This window comes from Mya arenaria, chromosome 4, assembly GCF_026914265.1.
Source record: "Mya arenaria isolate MELC-2E11 chromosome 4, ASM2691426v1".
Taxonomy (NCBI): Eukaryota; Metazoa; Mollusca; class Bivalvia; order Myida; family Myidae; genus Mya; species Mya arenaria.
The window spans coordinates 45,076,736-45,095,988 of NC_069125.1; the positions used below are offsets into that span (position 1 = coordinate 45,076,736).

Genomic DNA, 19,253 nt, shown 5'->3' on the forward strand with positions numbered 1-19,253 from the left:
TATACTATCATTTTGTAAGGCGGATTAATACTTAAAAAAAACAATCGCCTACATGATGAGAACTAAACAGACAGGAACTTCCGGTCGACTGTCAACACGAGTCAGCTGACATTGTTGGCTTACAAGTGTAGAATGGGGAACAGTCATTCACATCATCCAAATGAAAGTGTGGAAAAGCCAGATTTTTCCGTTCGACGAAGGTCCAGTGCAAAACAAATCACATCAGCCCATGTTCCAGCGCTAGAAAGACTGTTTCAGGTAAACGGTGACGTTATTAAAAGCTATCCAGCAAAACGTTCCTAGTAATAATGGTTACAATAATTGTACTTAAAAAGGAATGGGTGTGATTCTCTATAACGCATCATGATATAAAATCAGTGTATCATGCTGCATAATGGGGCATATTCTTTGGAAAAAAGAGATAACGCTTTTCGGATGACCTGTAAAGACTGTATGATTATGACATCGAGTTTGGTCTGTAATCACAGTGATGGTGAATCTGGCGAGACCACGTAGTGGTGAAGAAGGATGTACATTTATTCACCACACAAGACATGATACGGCTTCAGAAAAGCATCCTGTCTTAATATTCCGTTAATGTCTCCTTTGATTATTTCCATGTTTAAATGCACTGCTTTTAAGTATAAACCAATAAAATTTACACAATATTTCCCGTAAATATTGTAAATACTTAAAACATTTAAATTTTTATACTGTTTGAAGTGTTTTTAGTGTTTAACAAAAGCCATTATTCTAATTTACTACAAGTATAACATTATAATCATATAATATCCATACACTGAACGATTATCATTACATGTTTATGTCTGAATCGCAATTCAAATGACTTTTCTAATTGTTTAAGAAACTTACATTTGATAGCTGATTTCATAATTGACATGGATTCTTTTTTGTACATAAATGTCTTTTACCTTCTGATTTATTTACAAGTTATAATCTTCATTGTTTGAATTAAAGTGACACTCTTATTCAAAATCAATACGTACACATGTGCAGTATAACAAACATCACTTTTGACTGAAAAACCTTTGACTACTTACTAAATAATGCTTTTATGGAAAACATTAATTACTGATAACTAGATTGTTACCGTGTATTTAATAGAAGAAAGCACAAAAAATATTAAATGAATGGTAAACGCTAAAATATTTACTGTGGTCTAATACAGTTTCATAAGGTAAAAATACCGTGTTTTATGCTCATTTCTTTTAAGTAAAAATCGGTATGCTTCATAAGAACCATCGTTTTCGACATTTATTCATCCTTTTTTGAATATTAAAACAATATTATTATTAACTGTGGTAAATCTTATCTGGGAGTAAGAGTGCATCTTTAAATTTACTGTTATCTTTTATAAAACATGGTATTCTAGTGTTTTACAATTTTCCATATATATATATATATATATATATATATATATATATATATATATATATATATATATATATATATATATATATATATCTTATTCTATATATATGGAGAAACATGTTATTTCAAATGTCATTTTCTTTTTGTTTAATTTTACTGCTGAATTTCGGCTGTTTCCCCTTGCTGCCATTTCCCCCCAAATTAATTATTTTTTCTGGCACTAACCAAATTTCCCTTTGTCTTAAATTTACTCTTGTAAATTCCTCTTCAAATTTTTTGACATTCGGATGATATCTTTCTTTGTGTTTCAGGCCAATATCCAGTCAGAAAAACACCCTTATTTTCCCTATTAAAAAGGCAGTCAATAAAATTATTTCTTTAAAAAAGTCACAGTTCTTCATTTTATTTGGAAGTGAGTGATAAGTAATGTTAAGTGCATTAAATCTGTTCACTCCAGCTATTAAGTACTATTATGTGGCAGTATACAAAATATATAAGACTGTAAGATGCTTTTGTCTGCAAAATGGAACCTATGATTATTATTTATTTATCTTTATTTTTTTCCAATTGTCTATTCCAATATTTTGACCTGCCAACTGCTATATTGTGACTATATGATTAGATACTTGTTATTTTCTTTTATGTGTGAATATTTGATGAATTTATTATCATGTTACAACATATCACATTGAAATGTTCTTCAAAATTGCAGACATGTGTATACATAATCATATATGTCCCTTAAAAATGAAGGGATCTAAGTGATACCAGGATCTTCTTAAGACTCCATTGTTTTTCCTACTATACATTGGTTATCCTTGATCATAAGATCTTAAAATGTTCTATTGTGGTATATTGTCTCCAGAGTATTTGTGCTTTACCCAAGGAGTTTATTTGGAAAGAGCTTGGGTTTTGATTCCTGATCTTCTCTCAAGTATCTCTCCATTTCATCAACTCTCAGTGTGTGTGTATACCATGTGATAAATGACGTCGTATATGCTACGTAAGAAGGCAACATTTTGCTTAAAATGATGACTTAAATCAAAGATAACTTTTCTTTTACAACACCATTTTAAATAAAACAAAGGGCAGTCTATGCCGCTTAAAGAGCCCCGCATTTGCTTTATTACCGAACTTTGACGTATTGTGAAAAAAATGTCGAAGTGTTTTAGACTGCACTCTGTTTCATTTAAAATGGTGAAGAAATTTTGAAGTTATTTTGTTTAAAGTCTTTTTTCAAATCAAAATATTGCCTTCCAACGTAGCATTTATGATGCAATTTATCATGTGGTATACACACACTGACTCGCTGTCCTTTCAGCAAATGTATTCATTCTCACTAGGGGTGTGACAAATGAAAGTTTGAAAGTTTCATTATGACTGCACTTCTTTTAATATTTTACTCTTTTTTTTACACAGAAGCTTGAACTGACTGCAGAAGACGACAATGGTCATCCTGGGGAGATCACAAGGACAACGTTTGAGGTAAACAGTAGTTGCTTTTATTACCTTGTTTAGTTTTTAAAGAGAATAACTAGAGGTATTGTGATGGTCTTGGTGTGGTTTTTACTTGGGCTCCGACTACAATTAACCTTAGCCATAAATATAAACACTTATTGCATGTGTTGTCAGAGATAAGATACACATAAGAAGCAAGGCCCATAAATCTGGCTTTGATAATTGTTGAGTAATTTGTCTTCAACTGCAAAAACAAAAACCGACAAGCATTGGCATCAGCTTGATTTTCTCTTATTATAAAACATAAAAATTGGCGAAAAAATAGTAACTTACAGTCTGTGAAATGAAAGCAATTCAGAGTCATTACCAATAATGCAGTGGTCGAAATTACCTCAAGCCCGCAAGCCGTACAAAATGCTTTAGGGACTTGCTAAAATTCTGGATTTTAAATGCAGGACCTTGTCAAAAATTTGATGCCATGTAATAATATAAGAATTTTGGCTTGTTCATACAAAAGTCCCAATTTCCATGATTGATAATGGTCACAAGCATAGTTTCTTCTCTTTACAGTATTTATTATTTCATTATGGAGAAATATTCATGTTGATACAAGAAATTAGGAGGATCAGTGGCCCTTTTTGAGTACAAGAATTCTTTAGATAGCATATTACTTAAAGTGTATTTTACACCTAAGTTTCATTCAATAAAGTGTAATGGTCATTCTTAAAGTCTACTGGCACATTGGAGTGTAAACGCGCATGTATTTTACATAAATGATAGACTTGATCTCAAACATAACCAAATTAAAACAACGCTAACTTCCCTTTGCATTGTAAAACACAACTCTCATAAAGAAAATCAATGTGTTGAAGTGATTCTACAACAGCCAATTCGTTCAAAACAGTTCTTCCTGAAATAGTCATAAATTTCCCTTAGCAATGGCACACACTTCTAAAAATTTAATTTGTACCGATACAAACAGTTTGTTATTTATACATTTTAAAGCGTTTTTATGCCAATAATGACTCTTATCTGTAGCTGTGCTTATAAGTTAGCTGTAATCGACCATCACTGATACAAAAAATGAGGTCCTCTTATTTGATTTATCCAGATACCTTATTGGTAAAGAACTAAATCAATTGACACAGATTATTGCCTATGACATACATGTTAATCTACAAATATATTTTGTGTGTCACTAAGTGTGTGTCGATTAGGATCATAGATCTAGCAGTGAAAACTATATATATGCAGACATCATGAAAGTTCAGAAAAAGTATCGGTCATTTGGACCGACAACTATTATTATGATATTTTGTCGGTCCGAAAGAAAATTTGCAGGTCCGACAATTTTTGTTTGAAAACTTTTTCAAAGCCTTTGTTGCTTATTTTACATTTTAAATTACAAGAAATAAAAATGCATTAAGATATTAACCAGTTAAACTTGAACACTAATAACAGTTCACACTGACATAAACTTGGCATGGATGTGTACAATGCATTGAAACTTACTAACTGAAGTACCACATAGTTTACAATTTATTTAAGTTTAGCAGTTATTTCCTATTTTTCTATTAAAAAAGATTACTGGGTATGTCTACCAGGTAGAATTCATTCCTTATGCGTGATTGGCTAGTCGGTGTTATCACATGATATTACCAAGGTAGGTGTATAGCTTAATTATGTCACCCAATTAGAGTAAGCTGTCGTAGCTCAATGGATACGACGCTGGACTGCAATTTTGGCGACACAGGTTCGAACCCATTCTCCAACACAATTTTTTGTTTACATTTTAGTACTTTTTGTTACAATTATGGTTATCAAAGCGTAACACATTCTATTAGATAATTGTCCTGAGATTCGTTACAGAAAAAAAAAACTTTTTTTGGTGCCAATCTGGTGTACAGTCCCTTTAAGCAGTGTTTGAAAATTGATAAAGGTTAAATCTTCATTATTTTTTACATCTGGCCATGAAAACTGTCAGTCAGACGGGCTGACCCCATCACAAATTTAGTCGGACCGAGTCAGATTTTACCGTCGGACCGATGGTTTTGCGATGTCTGTATATGTATATTTGCTTATATGCAGTATAACACAAGTACACTGTTTTCTTTAGTTATAGCAGGAATGCAAATCTCTCTAAAAACAACAAGATCACATTTTTCATGTAACTATCCCATAACAAATACTTTTACAGAATGTGTTCCATGGGCCCCTGCAACTATTTGGTAAGCTGCTGTATGAGCAGATGGTCACAAATGGCCACCATCACCATGGGGACAAAGTGCGCGGCAGAATCACCTGTGAACAGTTTGTCAAGGCAGGAAAGGAAGTGCTCAAGCTTTTTAATGAGACAGATCAACACAAATACTACTTCAAACTCTTCTCGCAGGGAAAGGAACAGCTGGACAAGGAAGGTGTGTGGTGATCACAAACTATTAAGTATATAATGTTGACTTTGATTTATCTGAAGTTCTATTCTAAATTTATGTAAAACATATGAATAATTTAAGTATCTCACATCTGTATTGTTCCTTTACATTGGTTAAATATATCCGTGTTCAAAATCTGGTAATTTTACATAGCAGAACTTGGTATAATCTTGCTTGTTCATCAGAAAGTTTAATTTTGTTGACTGCCTTGAATGATGTATTATTTTATTTGCAGGTGCCTTGCGCATGATACACATAGCCTATGCATTGACATTGTCTTCATCAATGGTTCCATATGCAAAGAATGAAAAGGATGAACAGGTGTTCAATGCCGTTCTTGAGAGCATGGTAGGTTTAATCCTGTTAAATGTTAAAAGACATCTGTGTAGTATAATGACATGAAGAGTATTTTTGAAATGATGTATGAAGTTTTTTTGATCCCTTTGGAAAAAGGGGGTATTGGTTACCAGGTTGTAGGTTGGTCATTCAGTCTGTTGGTCTGTCTATCTGTTTGTTGTGTCTTATCCACACAATAACACTGGATTAGTTATCTTCGGTGGAAGGTTGCTCATGACCATTATATGTCCTTGTATGCGTTATGGATCATTGCGTCAGTCTTTATTATGAAAACTTTTTCAGCACAATAACTGAAGAATAGATTGACATGGGGCCATGAAACTTCAGTGGTAGGTCGTCCTCGACCCGTACATAACCTATTGTTTTCGACATCAGTAGATCCAAGGGTTTATATCACAAACAGCAATCTTACAAAACTTTGTCTGCATACAAACTTGATATAGGGCTGTGAAACATAAGTGGTGGGTTGCCCTTGACTAGTAGGTCAGTAGGTGAAAGGTAAACAGTCTTGGGAATACTCTGTCTGCACAATAACTAAGCATTTCTTCTTAAAACAAATTGGCTACAGGGGGCATGATGTTTGACAAACATCTCTGTTTCTGTTGTATTTATCATCTTGACATATTAATAATACATAAAATTATTACATATTTTCCCAAATTAGTCAAATTGTTCAACAGGCTTTTAACATCATGATTAATTCAAAAGCATTTCATAGAAAACATGTATAGTACACTTTTACTGATTGACCTATTGCTTGTTTCAGTTTGGGATGAAGTCAGAGATCAAGTTTTCAGAGATGGAGCGGTGGATGGAATCCAACTGCCCTCATATGGTTGCTGGCGTCCACAACTGGGTATACACTATCCTAACTGGATCAAAGATGCCTGAAGAACTGGTAATTGTTTTGATCGTTGAAAAAATAATTAAAAGATTACATTTAAACAGTGTTAATCCAAACACCTATTATCTGAAATTATCAATATTTCAAATAGTTTGGTCTTGATTTTATTTTTTCTTTGCTTGAACAAAATTTCCATCAATGCTCAGATTTCTAAATTATAGCTATTTCGAAGTTAAAATTACAGTCCTGATTCAGTGGTTCACACCTCATAGTTTTCACATGATAGCACACTGGCATCGGTTTGAGTTGATAATGAAGCACATTAAGCGCTTGTTAAGAATGACATTGAGCAGACGTATGTAACAAACATCGATGTCAGATAAAGATCTAGACCGCTGTCATTTTCAAAGAATTTTCTTATAATGGTTCAAATGAACTATCTTTATGACCCGAAGTTTTAATTTGGGTCCTGATGACTTTCGATTAACGGTTTTTAAATGTATTTCAATTGACATACTATAACATGGTCTCTAGATTTTGAAATAGATTTACTCCACATTCTTAGCAAAAAAACGGCACTGTGTCAAGCTTTATCCCTTTAAGGCTAAGTTCTAATAAATTGCACTGACATATTTTATAACTATATTAATGAATCCCTGTATACAAAACTTAATTTTTCCAAACCTAGATGTCTGTTCATTTGGCACCATTTCATCTTCGTTCTGTATCTCCTTAACCCCTTGAAGGATTTGAATGAAACTCTGGTCAAATGTTCACCACATCAAGACCATGTTACAGGCGCGCCAGTTCAAGGTCAAAGTCACAGTCCAAGGTCAATGTTTCAAGCCAAAGATTTTGTGTCTGGTCCATATCTTTAAAACCCATTTTCATGAGCATTGGGTAAAATATTCATCTCATAGACAAAACACCCACAATACACTCCATGTTTACCAATGTCTAATGTCATGGAACAGAATTAGACAAGCATTGGGGGAGTATTTTGATTTTGTTTTTGAAAAACAACCAACTTAAAAATCCTGTGGTATAACTTTTCTCACATTTGAGGTTGCAAGATTGTGAATGCTTAAAAGTTTACGGAGTGGAAGCCCAACTTTACAATGTTGAACAGTGTTGTCTGCCTCCCTGCCGTAGAAACACAAAGCAAAATTGTCAAATACTGGATAAACTAAAACAAATATGAGTGTTGAACTACTGGACTACCAATAGGTTTCCGGAGTTTTTGTGCTGGACCAGTTTACAGAGCTCATCAATGTTGGACGCTTGAAATAGTATGGATGTTGTCTACCTCCCTGCCATACATTTACCCACAAAGCCATATTTCCAAATAAACTAGATTTAATGAATCAATGTTTTTCTTTTTGGAAACCAGGAGGTCTCGCGAGTGCCAATGTTGGAACGGTTTACAGAGGGTCAACACTGTATGACGATGGGTATGGTATGGATGTTGACTGGCTCTCTGCCCCACATGTTCACACACACAGAGGAGAAGGACACGGACCCGGCTGCTCAGGCTGGCACCAAGAACCCACTACTCACATCTTTTCAATTTCTAATGAAACTGGTTAGATTTTTTTAAGTTATTTTTGTTGGTGAATGCCAGAGTTTCTTTCATTAAAGGATCTTAGACATAATTTAAAGTGCCACTCTTATTCAAAATCAATACATACACATGTATAACAAACATCAATTTCGACTGATTAACCTTTAACTACTTACTAAATTATGCATTTATGGAAAATATTATTTACTGATAACAAGATTGTAACCGTGTATTTAATAGCAGAAAGCGCAAAAATATTAAATGATTGGTGAATGCTAAAAGATTTATTGTGCTCTACTATAGTCTCATGAGGTGGAAATACTGTGTTTTATGCTCATCTCTTTCAAATTAAACTAGGTATCATTCACAAGAACCATTGTTTTTGACATTTATTCATCCTTTTTGGAATATTTAAACAATATTAATTGTGGTAAATCATATTTGGGAGTAAGAATGCAGTACCGGTATCTTAAATGATTAAATCTATATAAACATCATAGATATCGATGAGTTGATTGTATTATTTCCTAAACTTTGTTTTCATTTTAAATATTGGCTAAAGATCAATTAACAGAAATTTGTTGCAAATAAACAAAATTATGGCTCCAAGTTAATATGGATGTATGACAAGAACTGTCTAAGATAGCCTTAGATCTTGATTGAAAATGGCTCCAGTGCTTCAGGTACCAAACTTCTATTAAGCCTAATATTGCTTGGGCCCCAGTGGCACTAACCCATATAGTTATGTATTATGTTTTTACGTTAATCATATTTTGTAGAAAATTTCATATCAGTGTTTTTTGTCGACAAACTTTGAGTTTGTCTGCCCTTTATTGGAAATGACTGATATCAAATTTCCTTAATCATTTATTAAATTCATATATCACATGCAGTTACGGTATCAGAAAAGACATCTGGACAAACAAGCCAGAAATCTTACAAAAGTGCTTGGCAACAAAAATGAATTTAACAAGCTCTGCTACATATATATAAAATCCACAATGCATGTCAACAATTTGCCTATATTAAGGTCTGATTATGCGTACTTAAATGAGTGTATACCGACTGTTGAAATATTTTCTGCTGTAGTCACATTGGTAACTGATTTATACAGAACATGAATTTATTTCACATCCCATTGTACAATTTTACATTATGGCTGTTGAAATTGATTATAAAGCTTTTGTAATATTTTATGGCTTTTTTAGGCTCGACTTAGTCGTTGTCAGAGCTGGGTGAATCTTTATGACAGTGATGAACATGGGCTTTCAATGAACAGGTAACATAATATTGTAATTATCCTATATATATATATTATATCCTATAATGATTTTAGTACCTGATCCTTAGAAATGTTAAAGATGCAGCAATAGATAAGCAACTCACATTTACTAAGAATAACTGTGTAAGTGCATCTGTATGGAACAGGCCTTTTATACATTATCTAATGGGTCAGATATACTTATCTAATGGGTCAGATATACTTTAAATAATGCAGATTTACCAATGTTGACAAGTAACTTAAAGAATTTTCACTCCCAATTCAAGGATTTTTGTGATAAGTCTTCTAAAGCTTTTTGTAACTTCTCTATTATGTGTTTGATCTCAAAATGCCTAGACAAAAGCCTGAGTTATTAACAATACAAAGCATGCAACTTCAGTGACATTATAGCAAGACTTAGACTTAAGACTTAGTATTAAGTACTTCAATAACATTTAGAAAAAAACACTTTATTGTGGTTTCCTTTTGGAGAGTTTTCATTTTTGTTTTGTACAAATAAAATCCTTTTCCACTTTCAAATACATGTATTATTTTTGTGTTGCAACATTTCAGATTTAGTCATCATGTGACCTCGTACAATGATCCCACAATAACCCTGGTATCGTTTGAGGGGAGAAATATATACTGTATAGCAGAGGATGTTCCCTGGAGGTATGAGTGTGTTTACACTGTGGCATGTTGCATGTTTCTACATTTTAATTGTATGAGTGTGCATTTAAGAGGTTATAAGTTGTATTATTACCGTACATAAGTTCCAATATAAATCACCGGTCTACACGTAGTTTTACACATCTACCGGTATATTGACAAGTATTTCAAAAGCAGTCAACAGCTCAAAAAAATTTATGGGTCAAATATTGTTTTGCATGCATGACATATACCCTGTCCGGGGAAAAATTCCAAAGAACTTTTATCCATCCCCTGGTCTCCAAGCAGGGACAAATATCCCCATGACTTTAAAAAAAGAGCAACGTTCTTCATTTACGCAAACTTCATTAAAGGGTTGATTAACATTTTATCAGGGTGTTTATGGTAATGCTCTATCTACTCTGAAGCTTAATTGGATTATCGATTACTAGAGTGTAGAAACTAGCAAGGCACATTGGTTGTTTTGATTGTGCCTTTTCGATATTGGTAAGAACAAGTGTCAAGAAGACTGATCAGATGAAAGGTTGCTTTCATCAGTTGAACTATAAAAATAACAATAACACCCTAATCAAGGATCAAGTTGTTACACATTATGACATCATTATAAAACTATAAAAACATTATATTAACAATGTGGCCATTTTTTAAGAGAAACATATCAATACTTTTGACATTTGCACAATAACTAGAATAAGTCAATAATATTAAATAAGAGATCATATAACAGAATAACAGTTCTTCAGGCTTACGTCAGTTTAAAACCAGATAATTAATAAAGATACTATAAAGGTGACAGTAAATGATTTGGTACGGATTAAATCACTTATAGACAAGGTATTTGCTTTTTCATGCTTTACCTATAGATATATTTAGGTACAAACATTGAAGGGGAAAAAACCCAAAGTGAAACTGAAAGTAAACAAACAACACTTTATGGAAAAAATGACTTTGCTAATTACAATGATTTTTTTATCAATGCCAACATGTTAATCAAAAAAGTGATAAATTTATTTCTTATTAAAAGGATCAAAGACAAGTATATCTGACTATTTTGGAAATGGTAGAAATGAACACTTTTCTGATAGTAAGCAGTTTTTTTAATTGACCTTAAAGGAAGGTAAGCTCATTAAAATGTCTATTAAATGTATTTTTCTATGAAATATTAAGTTCAGCAAGTGCATCATATTTGTATATGCAGTGCCTCTTAAAAGTATATGTGATTTATATAGAAATATTTTAAAATGCTTTTATAAGTATCAAATATGTAGAATAAGGTAAAATGATGCTTGCTTGAAAGCGATGTTAATTGATGATAATTCCCAAGTCCTGTGTCAAAATCCCCTGGAATTAAAAAAAAAAATGTCAAAATACGCTCGGATGTTCTCTGGAAATATGGCGTGTATGCTTTTGGTTTCTTGCTTATTCTTTCATTTTGCAACATATTTTGTTGCATATTTGTAATTGGAAATGAAAACATTTCATGTGTCAAAACTGCCTGATTAAAATCAAACTGTGCTTCAAGTTAAGGCAGCTTGTACTTGTAATGAAATGGGTGTTTGTTTATAATGAAATGGGTGTTTGTTTATAATGAAATGGGTGTTTGTTTATAATGAAATGTGTGTTTGTTTACAATTTGACTTGTAACAAGGGAAGTCACTCAAAAATAAAGTGTATAGTACTAATAACTTGTTAGTACACTTTTAGCCACACCATGCCACTTATTTGTTCAAATTGTATTGTAATTACTTTAGTTCAAATAATTTAAATATTTCTCTATCAAAAAGAACGTTGGTTTGGGTTAGTGGTTTAATATTCAAGGCAAAAAGTCAAAATGGTATAGTGCTATAAAAAATAATGCAAAGACTGAAATCTGATATGACATGTGGACCATAGAAGCATGTTTATTGACAAGTGTTATGTCTCTTGCAGGGAGGGAACATCTAAGTTTGGAAGAGAAGACACTCGCCTTATTCAAATAACTCCAGTATATAGAGTAGTGCAATGTAAGTATTTCAACAACTACAGCTTTGAAAAAACCCAGAAAATGTCTTAAAAATATGTAATATCATAATGTTAGATTTAATTCCTCCTTTTAGATTAACTGTTAGTGAAATAGTGGGGATTTCTGAATTTACTGAAATGTAAATAAAAATGATACTTAATAATTTTATTACAGGAAGCCTTCAACGTAATCTTATTCCATATTTGCAAACATATTTGTTTTTTTCAGCTGGAGGACCATTAGTTCAGTGGAGCATAACTGATCGTAATATTCCAAAGGGGATTCATTTTGGACAATCAGGGAGATTGGAAGTCTTGTCAATACCACTGGACTTTGATATGGCAAAACATTATGGAGTTCAATGTCAGCTCCATCATGTGGAAGTAAGTTATTAGCTTGTATGTTTTTGGATGAAAATATGTTGATTTATTGTCAAGTTATGGCTCAAAGTGTGTTATGAAAGAACGTGAACCTTAGTTAAAGCTTAAAAATGGTGTATGATATTCAAAAGAAACAAGATTAAGATGTTAAAATGTCTCCATAGGAACATAGTCAGATCTATAACTGTTATCTTTAATAATTGTTAAAATTTCCCCAATTTCTATTGAAAAAATAGCAACCGAAAAGCATAAGCGATAATTCCAAATTGGCAGAATTTACCAGTGTCAATTAAAACCTTGGCACTAACATTGACACTTGTTTGTATTGTTTATGAACATTTAATATCCCGTTTTCAACCCCCTGTTATGTTTCATATGTGATGATACTGGGTAGATTATATGAGCATGTAGGTGATTATCGAACCTTACTGTATTTCAGATGTGGGGCTGTGGTCGTGTGGAGAGCCTACAACTGCAACAGAAACAGAAGCAGTGGGAACGCAAGGAGGTGGAGAAACAACGCTCACGCAAGGTCAGTGTGGGGGGGGGGTGTCATCATGGTTGGAGTGTACTGTTATTTCAAATGTACATTGTTTGACTTCTAAATAGTGCAATTATTAGTGATACTAACAGCAGTTTAGAATAATTGATAAATGATTGCAGGTCTTGTTTGCAAAGAAACATGAACGCATTTGTTTTGAAACACAAACATTCTCAAAATGCATTTATGAACAACTTTTTATTAAGTCTGGACATAATACCGTAGATATTAACAGGGCTTCACCCTGTTAGTGATCCTGAGACAAAGCCCCAGTAAATTTGACAATTGTCTTACGCCCAAGAGTAGACTATTTGTTGGAAAGACTGTGTCACAGTATCATGTTTTCTGCATTCAGCTGCACAGGGATGTTAACTGGGAGGAGAATCCGGACAAACAACTACTGTCCTGGGGCGGAGTAGAAGTCAACCATCAGTATAGCAGGAGCGGGGCCATGTGACTTCTTGTCATGTAGAAACAATGCCATAATACAAGCTTATTTGGTGAAAACGTTGCCATCTCACGAAACTGACAAGTGCAGGGCCATGTGACACGTCTTTCATACGACATCTGTCTTTCCTGATGTGTAACATTAGTGCCATGATATGTGCATGTCATGTTTTCAGGGTTCGAATTTAACTTTTTTTGATACTCGCAAATTTTTGCGAGTGCTTAAATTTTCAACTCGCAAAACCAGACACTCGCTTGCATTTTTTTAAAGCAAACCTTTGTGCTAGGAAAAATATATTGTTTGGTATAGTGTATTTTTTTTAATGAATTATCATGTTATTGTACATTAAACGATATCATCATATATGTAACGCTGACTGTACGTACTGAGGAAGTCTGATCAGGCCAGTTTTGGTCTGTGCAAAATATTTTGAAAACGTTCCTTTCGTCATCTGTGTTGAGGGTCAATTTGATGTTCAACGCTCTCTTCCACATCGAAACAGTTTTAACGGTCGGATTATTTCTTTTTGATTTCATTTTTTTTTTAACTGATTGATTATTGCCATCTGCCATCGGCGATTTTAAAATCAACACGCTTAAAAAGCTTATCTTTTTGCTTGTCATCATTATACAGACTGTGTCTCGATACGATAATCACTAAATACTGCCGTTAAAAAATGGAAACGAGAGACCAGTCTACAAAAATACATAGTAACGAGTACCTGCCACATAATAACAAGTACCTGCCTGTGCGCATAACGTTAATCTACGTCATCAATTTCTGTGTGATTATCGGAAAATGAAAGTAGGCATTTCTAAAATTAGTTTTATATCTACTGTGCAGGAAATGATCACCGATTATGTTGATATCTATTTCAAGGATTGCATATATTCTGCAAATTTTGAACTCGCAAATTTTTGCGATTGTCTTTAAATTCAACTCGCATCTTTCAATTTTGCGAGTGTGCGAGTGCTAAATTCGAACCCTGGTTTAACATGTGCATATCATGTGATGTCTGTGCCTTGTGACAACCCTGCCATTATTATATTGTGGACAAAGCATGACAGAAGACATACCTTTGATAAGCATGACCAGCCTTGTCATTTAGATGTTAATATCATTTTTATAAGGCCACAATTAAAAAAATGCTTTGTAAGACTAGCCGACCTGTAGGTAGGTAGGTACATTTCTGTTTTGTTTTTTACTTTATAACCCCTTTTTGCTGTATAAAAGAAACAAGAACAAAAAAGATGACCACTGGAGGGGCTAAAATACTTTCGGGGCTAAAAATACTTTTCAGTCTTCTGTATTTTTGTGAGTAGGTCTGGTAAGGTCCAACAAAGTATGTTTTAATTGTGGCCTAATTAAGCTATTAAGGAAAATATAATTCAATGAATTTTGAGACAGGGTGATAATTGAAATGTATAAAAGATTATATGTAACATTCATACAAAACTATGTTGTTTTAGAGTTATTGTAATTGTTTTTGAATACCTTGTGTGAGGCGTCCATTACAGATCTGATATTAAGTGACTCATTATCAGTTCCGTTTTATTGAAGTACTCTGTTGTGCTGTGATATGTAAATAGATATTTACAATGTTTGTATGTTTGAATGTGTTTAGAGATTAGTAGTCGTAATCCAATCCTCACACCTCCCATGCAAATTAATATGGACATGTCATACCATCCAGCCACTTGATTGGCTCTGTTTACCAGTAATTCTCTGTCTAATTTGAGTATCCTTTTTTTCTTCAAATTTTTTATTTATTTTTCGTTGTTTTGATTTTAATGAAAGTTCAAAAATGCCTCTGTTAAGCAGCACTTTGTTAAGAATTCTTTCTTTGTCTTTTTTTCATTGTACATTAGATCAATGTTACATAAACATCACTGGTGCTCAAATACATTCTAATGCTACAGTTAGCATGATAATTCTTCCTGCTTACATGGCTTGATGTATTAGGCCTTCCCTATTGGATTAATCATTTGAATTATGATGAAAGTCTTGATAGAATATTTTCATACACATGAAGCAATGTTTGAATAATAGCAGTATATCTCATGTAAAACAACATATACATTTAGCTTAGCTTATGATGTATTGCAATATTTGTTTGTTGTTAAGTATGATTAACATTAATATCTTTCATTATTTTAAGTTCCTATCAATACATGTATTTGTGTATTATACATATTATGCAATTTGGTGTAAAAATATATATATGATTTTATTCCAATAGTCGAGGTGATTGGGCAATAAGTTAAACAACATAATAAATCCCTATCCATGAAATTGAGGTGCTGTATATTATGTGGTTACATAAGGGTGTTTTTTCCAAGCGCACCCATGCGCTGTATGTTCTTCCACAACTACTGTGATACTGTTTTCATCTGTTCCACATATTGACCAACTGAAATGGTTTAAGATAAATTTTATTTTTTTAACAAAATTTTATTTATTTACCATTCAAACGTTATCTAACACTAACCATTAAGAATTAACAAAACTATTTAGTCAAGGGATAATCAATTTCAGGAATTATCAAGATTACCAGCTTTCAAACAAATGTACATTTGTGAAGTTTGTTATGGCCTGAATTAAAGATACTTGAATTGCATATAAATGGGTTGAATTTTTATTTCAACAGGGCTCTTAGGTCGCTTAATCCTGCTCTTGGCCTAAATCCCTCATACTCAAACCAAGTGTTTTAAGATTTTGATTTTAGCCTCTTAGCCAAGGTCAATTGAATTTTCATTTATGGACTTCTTCCCTATGCATATTGAAGAAAAATGTAACCGAAAGTGTGTTATAGATTGCTTTGTAAATTTACATACCATATCATATCTGCCTGGTTCTTCAGTATGTGAAACAAATAACATACCCACTTTAGAAATCCATTGTAACAATGTATGACTTTGCATTCGTCCTTGCCATGCAGTGTTGTTGTTGACAATTTTGAGTGAATACTGTTTGTGTAATATGTATGTTTATTTTGGTGAAATTTCAAAATGTTATCCCGATTTTCATCAGAATTTATTTTATTTTTGTTTGCTTTCTTTTCCGAAAGTAAAATGCTCAATTATAAATCTCGCTACGTCATAATAGTGTTTGCTCTCATTGGATTGGCACACAGTTTCTGACAAAATATATTTTGAAGGTCTCTGGCATAAACATCTTCCTAAACTTCTTAAGAACAGAATCAATTGAAGCCGAATGGAATTTTGTCATTTTTTAATAAGATTTGAGCAATACAATATGACAATATGATCAAATAAAATTCCTGAAAAAGTGAATAACTGAAATCCAGCTGTTTATTGTATGTGGTGGCAGAGAAGGTCTATTGTAAATGTTATATGGGAAACAAAATCAAGTTTTGAGGGGATTCAATTTTGGAATACTTTAGGGTTAGGGTTACTAGTTTTATGACATTATCTGATTTTGAATCACCTCAATCATCTAAAACATTTCCCATATTACCTCCACCAAGATCTTTCTGCTTCTTAAGGGAAATCACTGCATAGGAGATTGCTTAAACACTAGTAAATATACTGTTTTTATCATCATATGAATCTCAGACTGAATTGAGTACATGGTGGAGAAATATTGATAAAATTGTGTTTTGTTTGAAACACTTATCTACGGTATATAAAAACATTAAACTTACATTAATTTTTGTACAAAGTATATGGCATTTTTTTATGAAAAAGTAATTGCTTTCATTGATTTAAAGCATATATCTGTCTACATTTTGTTTTAGCAATGCTTAGGTTTCTATTCAACATTTTTCGACCAGCCACCAATTCACTATTGTATATTACCGGTAAATAATCAGAATGGCTGCCGATGTAATACATGTACAGGCTGAAATATTGTAGGGCCATATTAGCCCTCTTGTTTATCATTTGGTCAATTGTTCAGAACTTTCTTTACCTTGACAATGTTGTTTTAAGTTAACAGTGTTGTTTCAGGTCAAGAACGTTGTTTTAAATTAACAACATTGTTCTAAGTTAACAATGATGTTTAAAGTTAACAACTTTGTTTTAGGTTAACAATGTAGTTATTAGTTTACTAGTTAATTACCGTGATGTAAACTACGTTACTGACTTGATCAAAGTTCTGAGTAATTGGCCCAATGTCTGTGACAGTAAAATTTAACTTTTTGTCAATTTTTGTTTTTTATATATGTATTCTTTAAGAATAGCACTTTTGTGCTTTGATGTTTTATGTTGGCAGGGAAACAATCACACCTTAGCATATTCTAGATTCATTTGTTTTTTGTGAACAGTTTGAATTTGATATACTAGTTGCTTAGTCAAACCCTTTAATGATAATAGATGGCTACAATCAGATAGATTTGCTTGTATTCTTCACAAAACATCTTCCATTCTTTATTTTTTTGTCACATAAAAACATTGAAAATTATCCACTTGTTTGCAGTCTGCTTATAAATGTACAATGTAGCACAACTAACGCCATGAGGTATTGTTCAATGTAGCACAACTAACGCCATGTGGTATTGTACAATGTCGTGCAACTAACGCCATGTGATATTGACCAATGTTGGACAATGTGTGCTCATGTTTTCTTGATCTAATCCTATATTTGAATCCAAATATTGCTTTAATTGCACATAAAATGAGCTTTTTCCATATATGGAAATTGCATAGTTGTTCAGGTTGTTATAAAAAAGGTAAGGTTTTTAAATGGTTAACTTGGTATATGGTGAACTAAGTATTTGTATTATTCCCATTTCCATGATATAAGTTGCATGAAATAGAAATTTCTTTCTTTTTAACAAATGATGTAATTCTCTATCACTGGTACATCATCGACATATTGACAATAGCAGGCCTGTTGTCTAATTGTTAGTCTTAGAATGTGAATTAATTATTAACAATAAAATATCAAACCTATTTCTTTGTTATATAAATGTCTTATGTTCATGCTGAATCTACATTTTTAAAAATGTATATACATTATTAAGATTCAAAAGTATTTTTTTAATACGTCAGCTGCCATTTGTTTAAAGTTGGTTAAATCCTTTTGTTTGGTCAATGTTAACCAAAATGTTTATTGATTACCCGGTAAACAACATAAGTCCATTTTACTAAAACACTCAAAATAATTTAACAATATGACTGTAACAGACTTCAGATGTCAATATATTTTCCCAAAAATTACATACCAGGGTAAAAAGTACTATTAACCAATCATATTATTTAAATGTACAAACTCGACGAAAGATTACGTGTGGACAAAGTTTCAAGGTTTTTTTCAATGGGCTGCAGTTGTTCTTAGCTTGTCTGTTTTATGAAAAAGAAAGTTGAGGTATTGTATGACCTTGATGCCTTAGTCACCTTGGCCATTAAAGGTTTCAAATGGAACTTGGTCAATATGTTGCAAATGTCAATACAACAATTATTGTTGAGTTACCGGTATACCCTTTTTAGACCAAAAAAACAACATCAGTTGAGCATTGGTGTTCGCTGAGCATTATCTGATATCATTATCACCAAATAGCTTTGGTATCATCTTGGAGGGCTGTGTTAGATCTTTAGCAACTAAATTATGAGAAAACGTTTTTTTTTCACCTCAAGGTCACCTTGACCTTTGACCTTCTGATTTCAAAATCAATATGGGTCATCTACTGGGCATGACTAACATACATACCAATTATGAAGTTTCTGGGTCCAAGCCTTCTATAGTTATTGAGCTGACACATCTACACATCTTTAACAATAATTAAAACACATTTGTATTCAATGATAAAGAAGTCTGATGATCAAACCCTAAGTACTTTTAGGAGCACAATGTGATGGAGCCTTAAGATTCTTAAAATTTAAAAATCCAAACAGTTTCATGGCATCTTTCAGTATTTGTAAGCAAGAAAAGGACGAAAGATTCTCCC

At 32.7% G+C, this 19,253-nt stretch overlaps 1 protein-coding gene across 1 annotated transcript; it reads left to right on the plus strand.

Annotated features, from left to right (window-relative positions):
* Window positions 1–77: 77 nt before the first annotated feature.
* Window positions 78–18,258, plus strand: LOC128231966 (uncharacterized). Its single transcript, XM_052945267.1, has 12 exons — window positions 78–258; window positions 2,812–2,877; window positions 5,048–5,267; window positions 5,518–5,630; window positions 6,406–6,537; window positions 7,874–8,065; window positions 9,253–9,323; window positions 9,879–9,977; window positions 11,904–11,977; window positions 12,205–12,359; window positions 12,796–12,888; window positions 13,253–18,258. Exons 1-12 carry the CDS (start codon window positions 133–135, stop codon window positions 13,352–13,354), a joined length of 1,443 nt encoding a protein of 480 aa, XP_052801227.1. The 5' UTR covers window positions 78–132; the 3' UTR covers window positions 13,355–18,258.
* Window positions 18,259–19,253: the final 995 nt, after the last annotated feature.

What these genes read in the sequence shown, in the direction of transcription:
- LOC128231966 (XM_052945267.1), top strand. Translation starts at nt 133, where the DNA reads ATGGGGAACAGTCATTCACATCATCCAAATGAAAGTGTGGAAAAGCCA. An exon ending in GGAACAGCTGGACAAGGAAG is followed by an intron (nt 5,268 to 5,517) that starts GTGTGTGGTGAT and finishes TTTTATTTGCAG; the next exon opens with GTGCCTTGCGCATGATACAC. An exon ending in GTCAGCTCCATCATGTGGAA is followed by an intron (nt 12,360 to 12,795) that starts GTAAGTTATTAG and finishes ACTGTATTTCAG; the next exon opens with ATGTGGGGCTGTGGTCGTGT.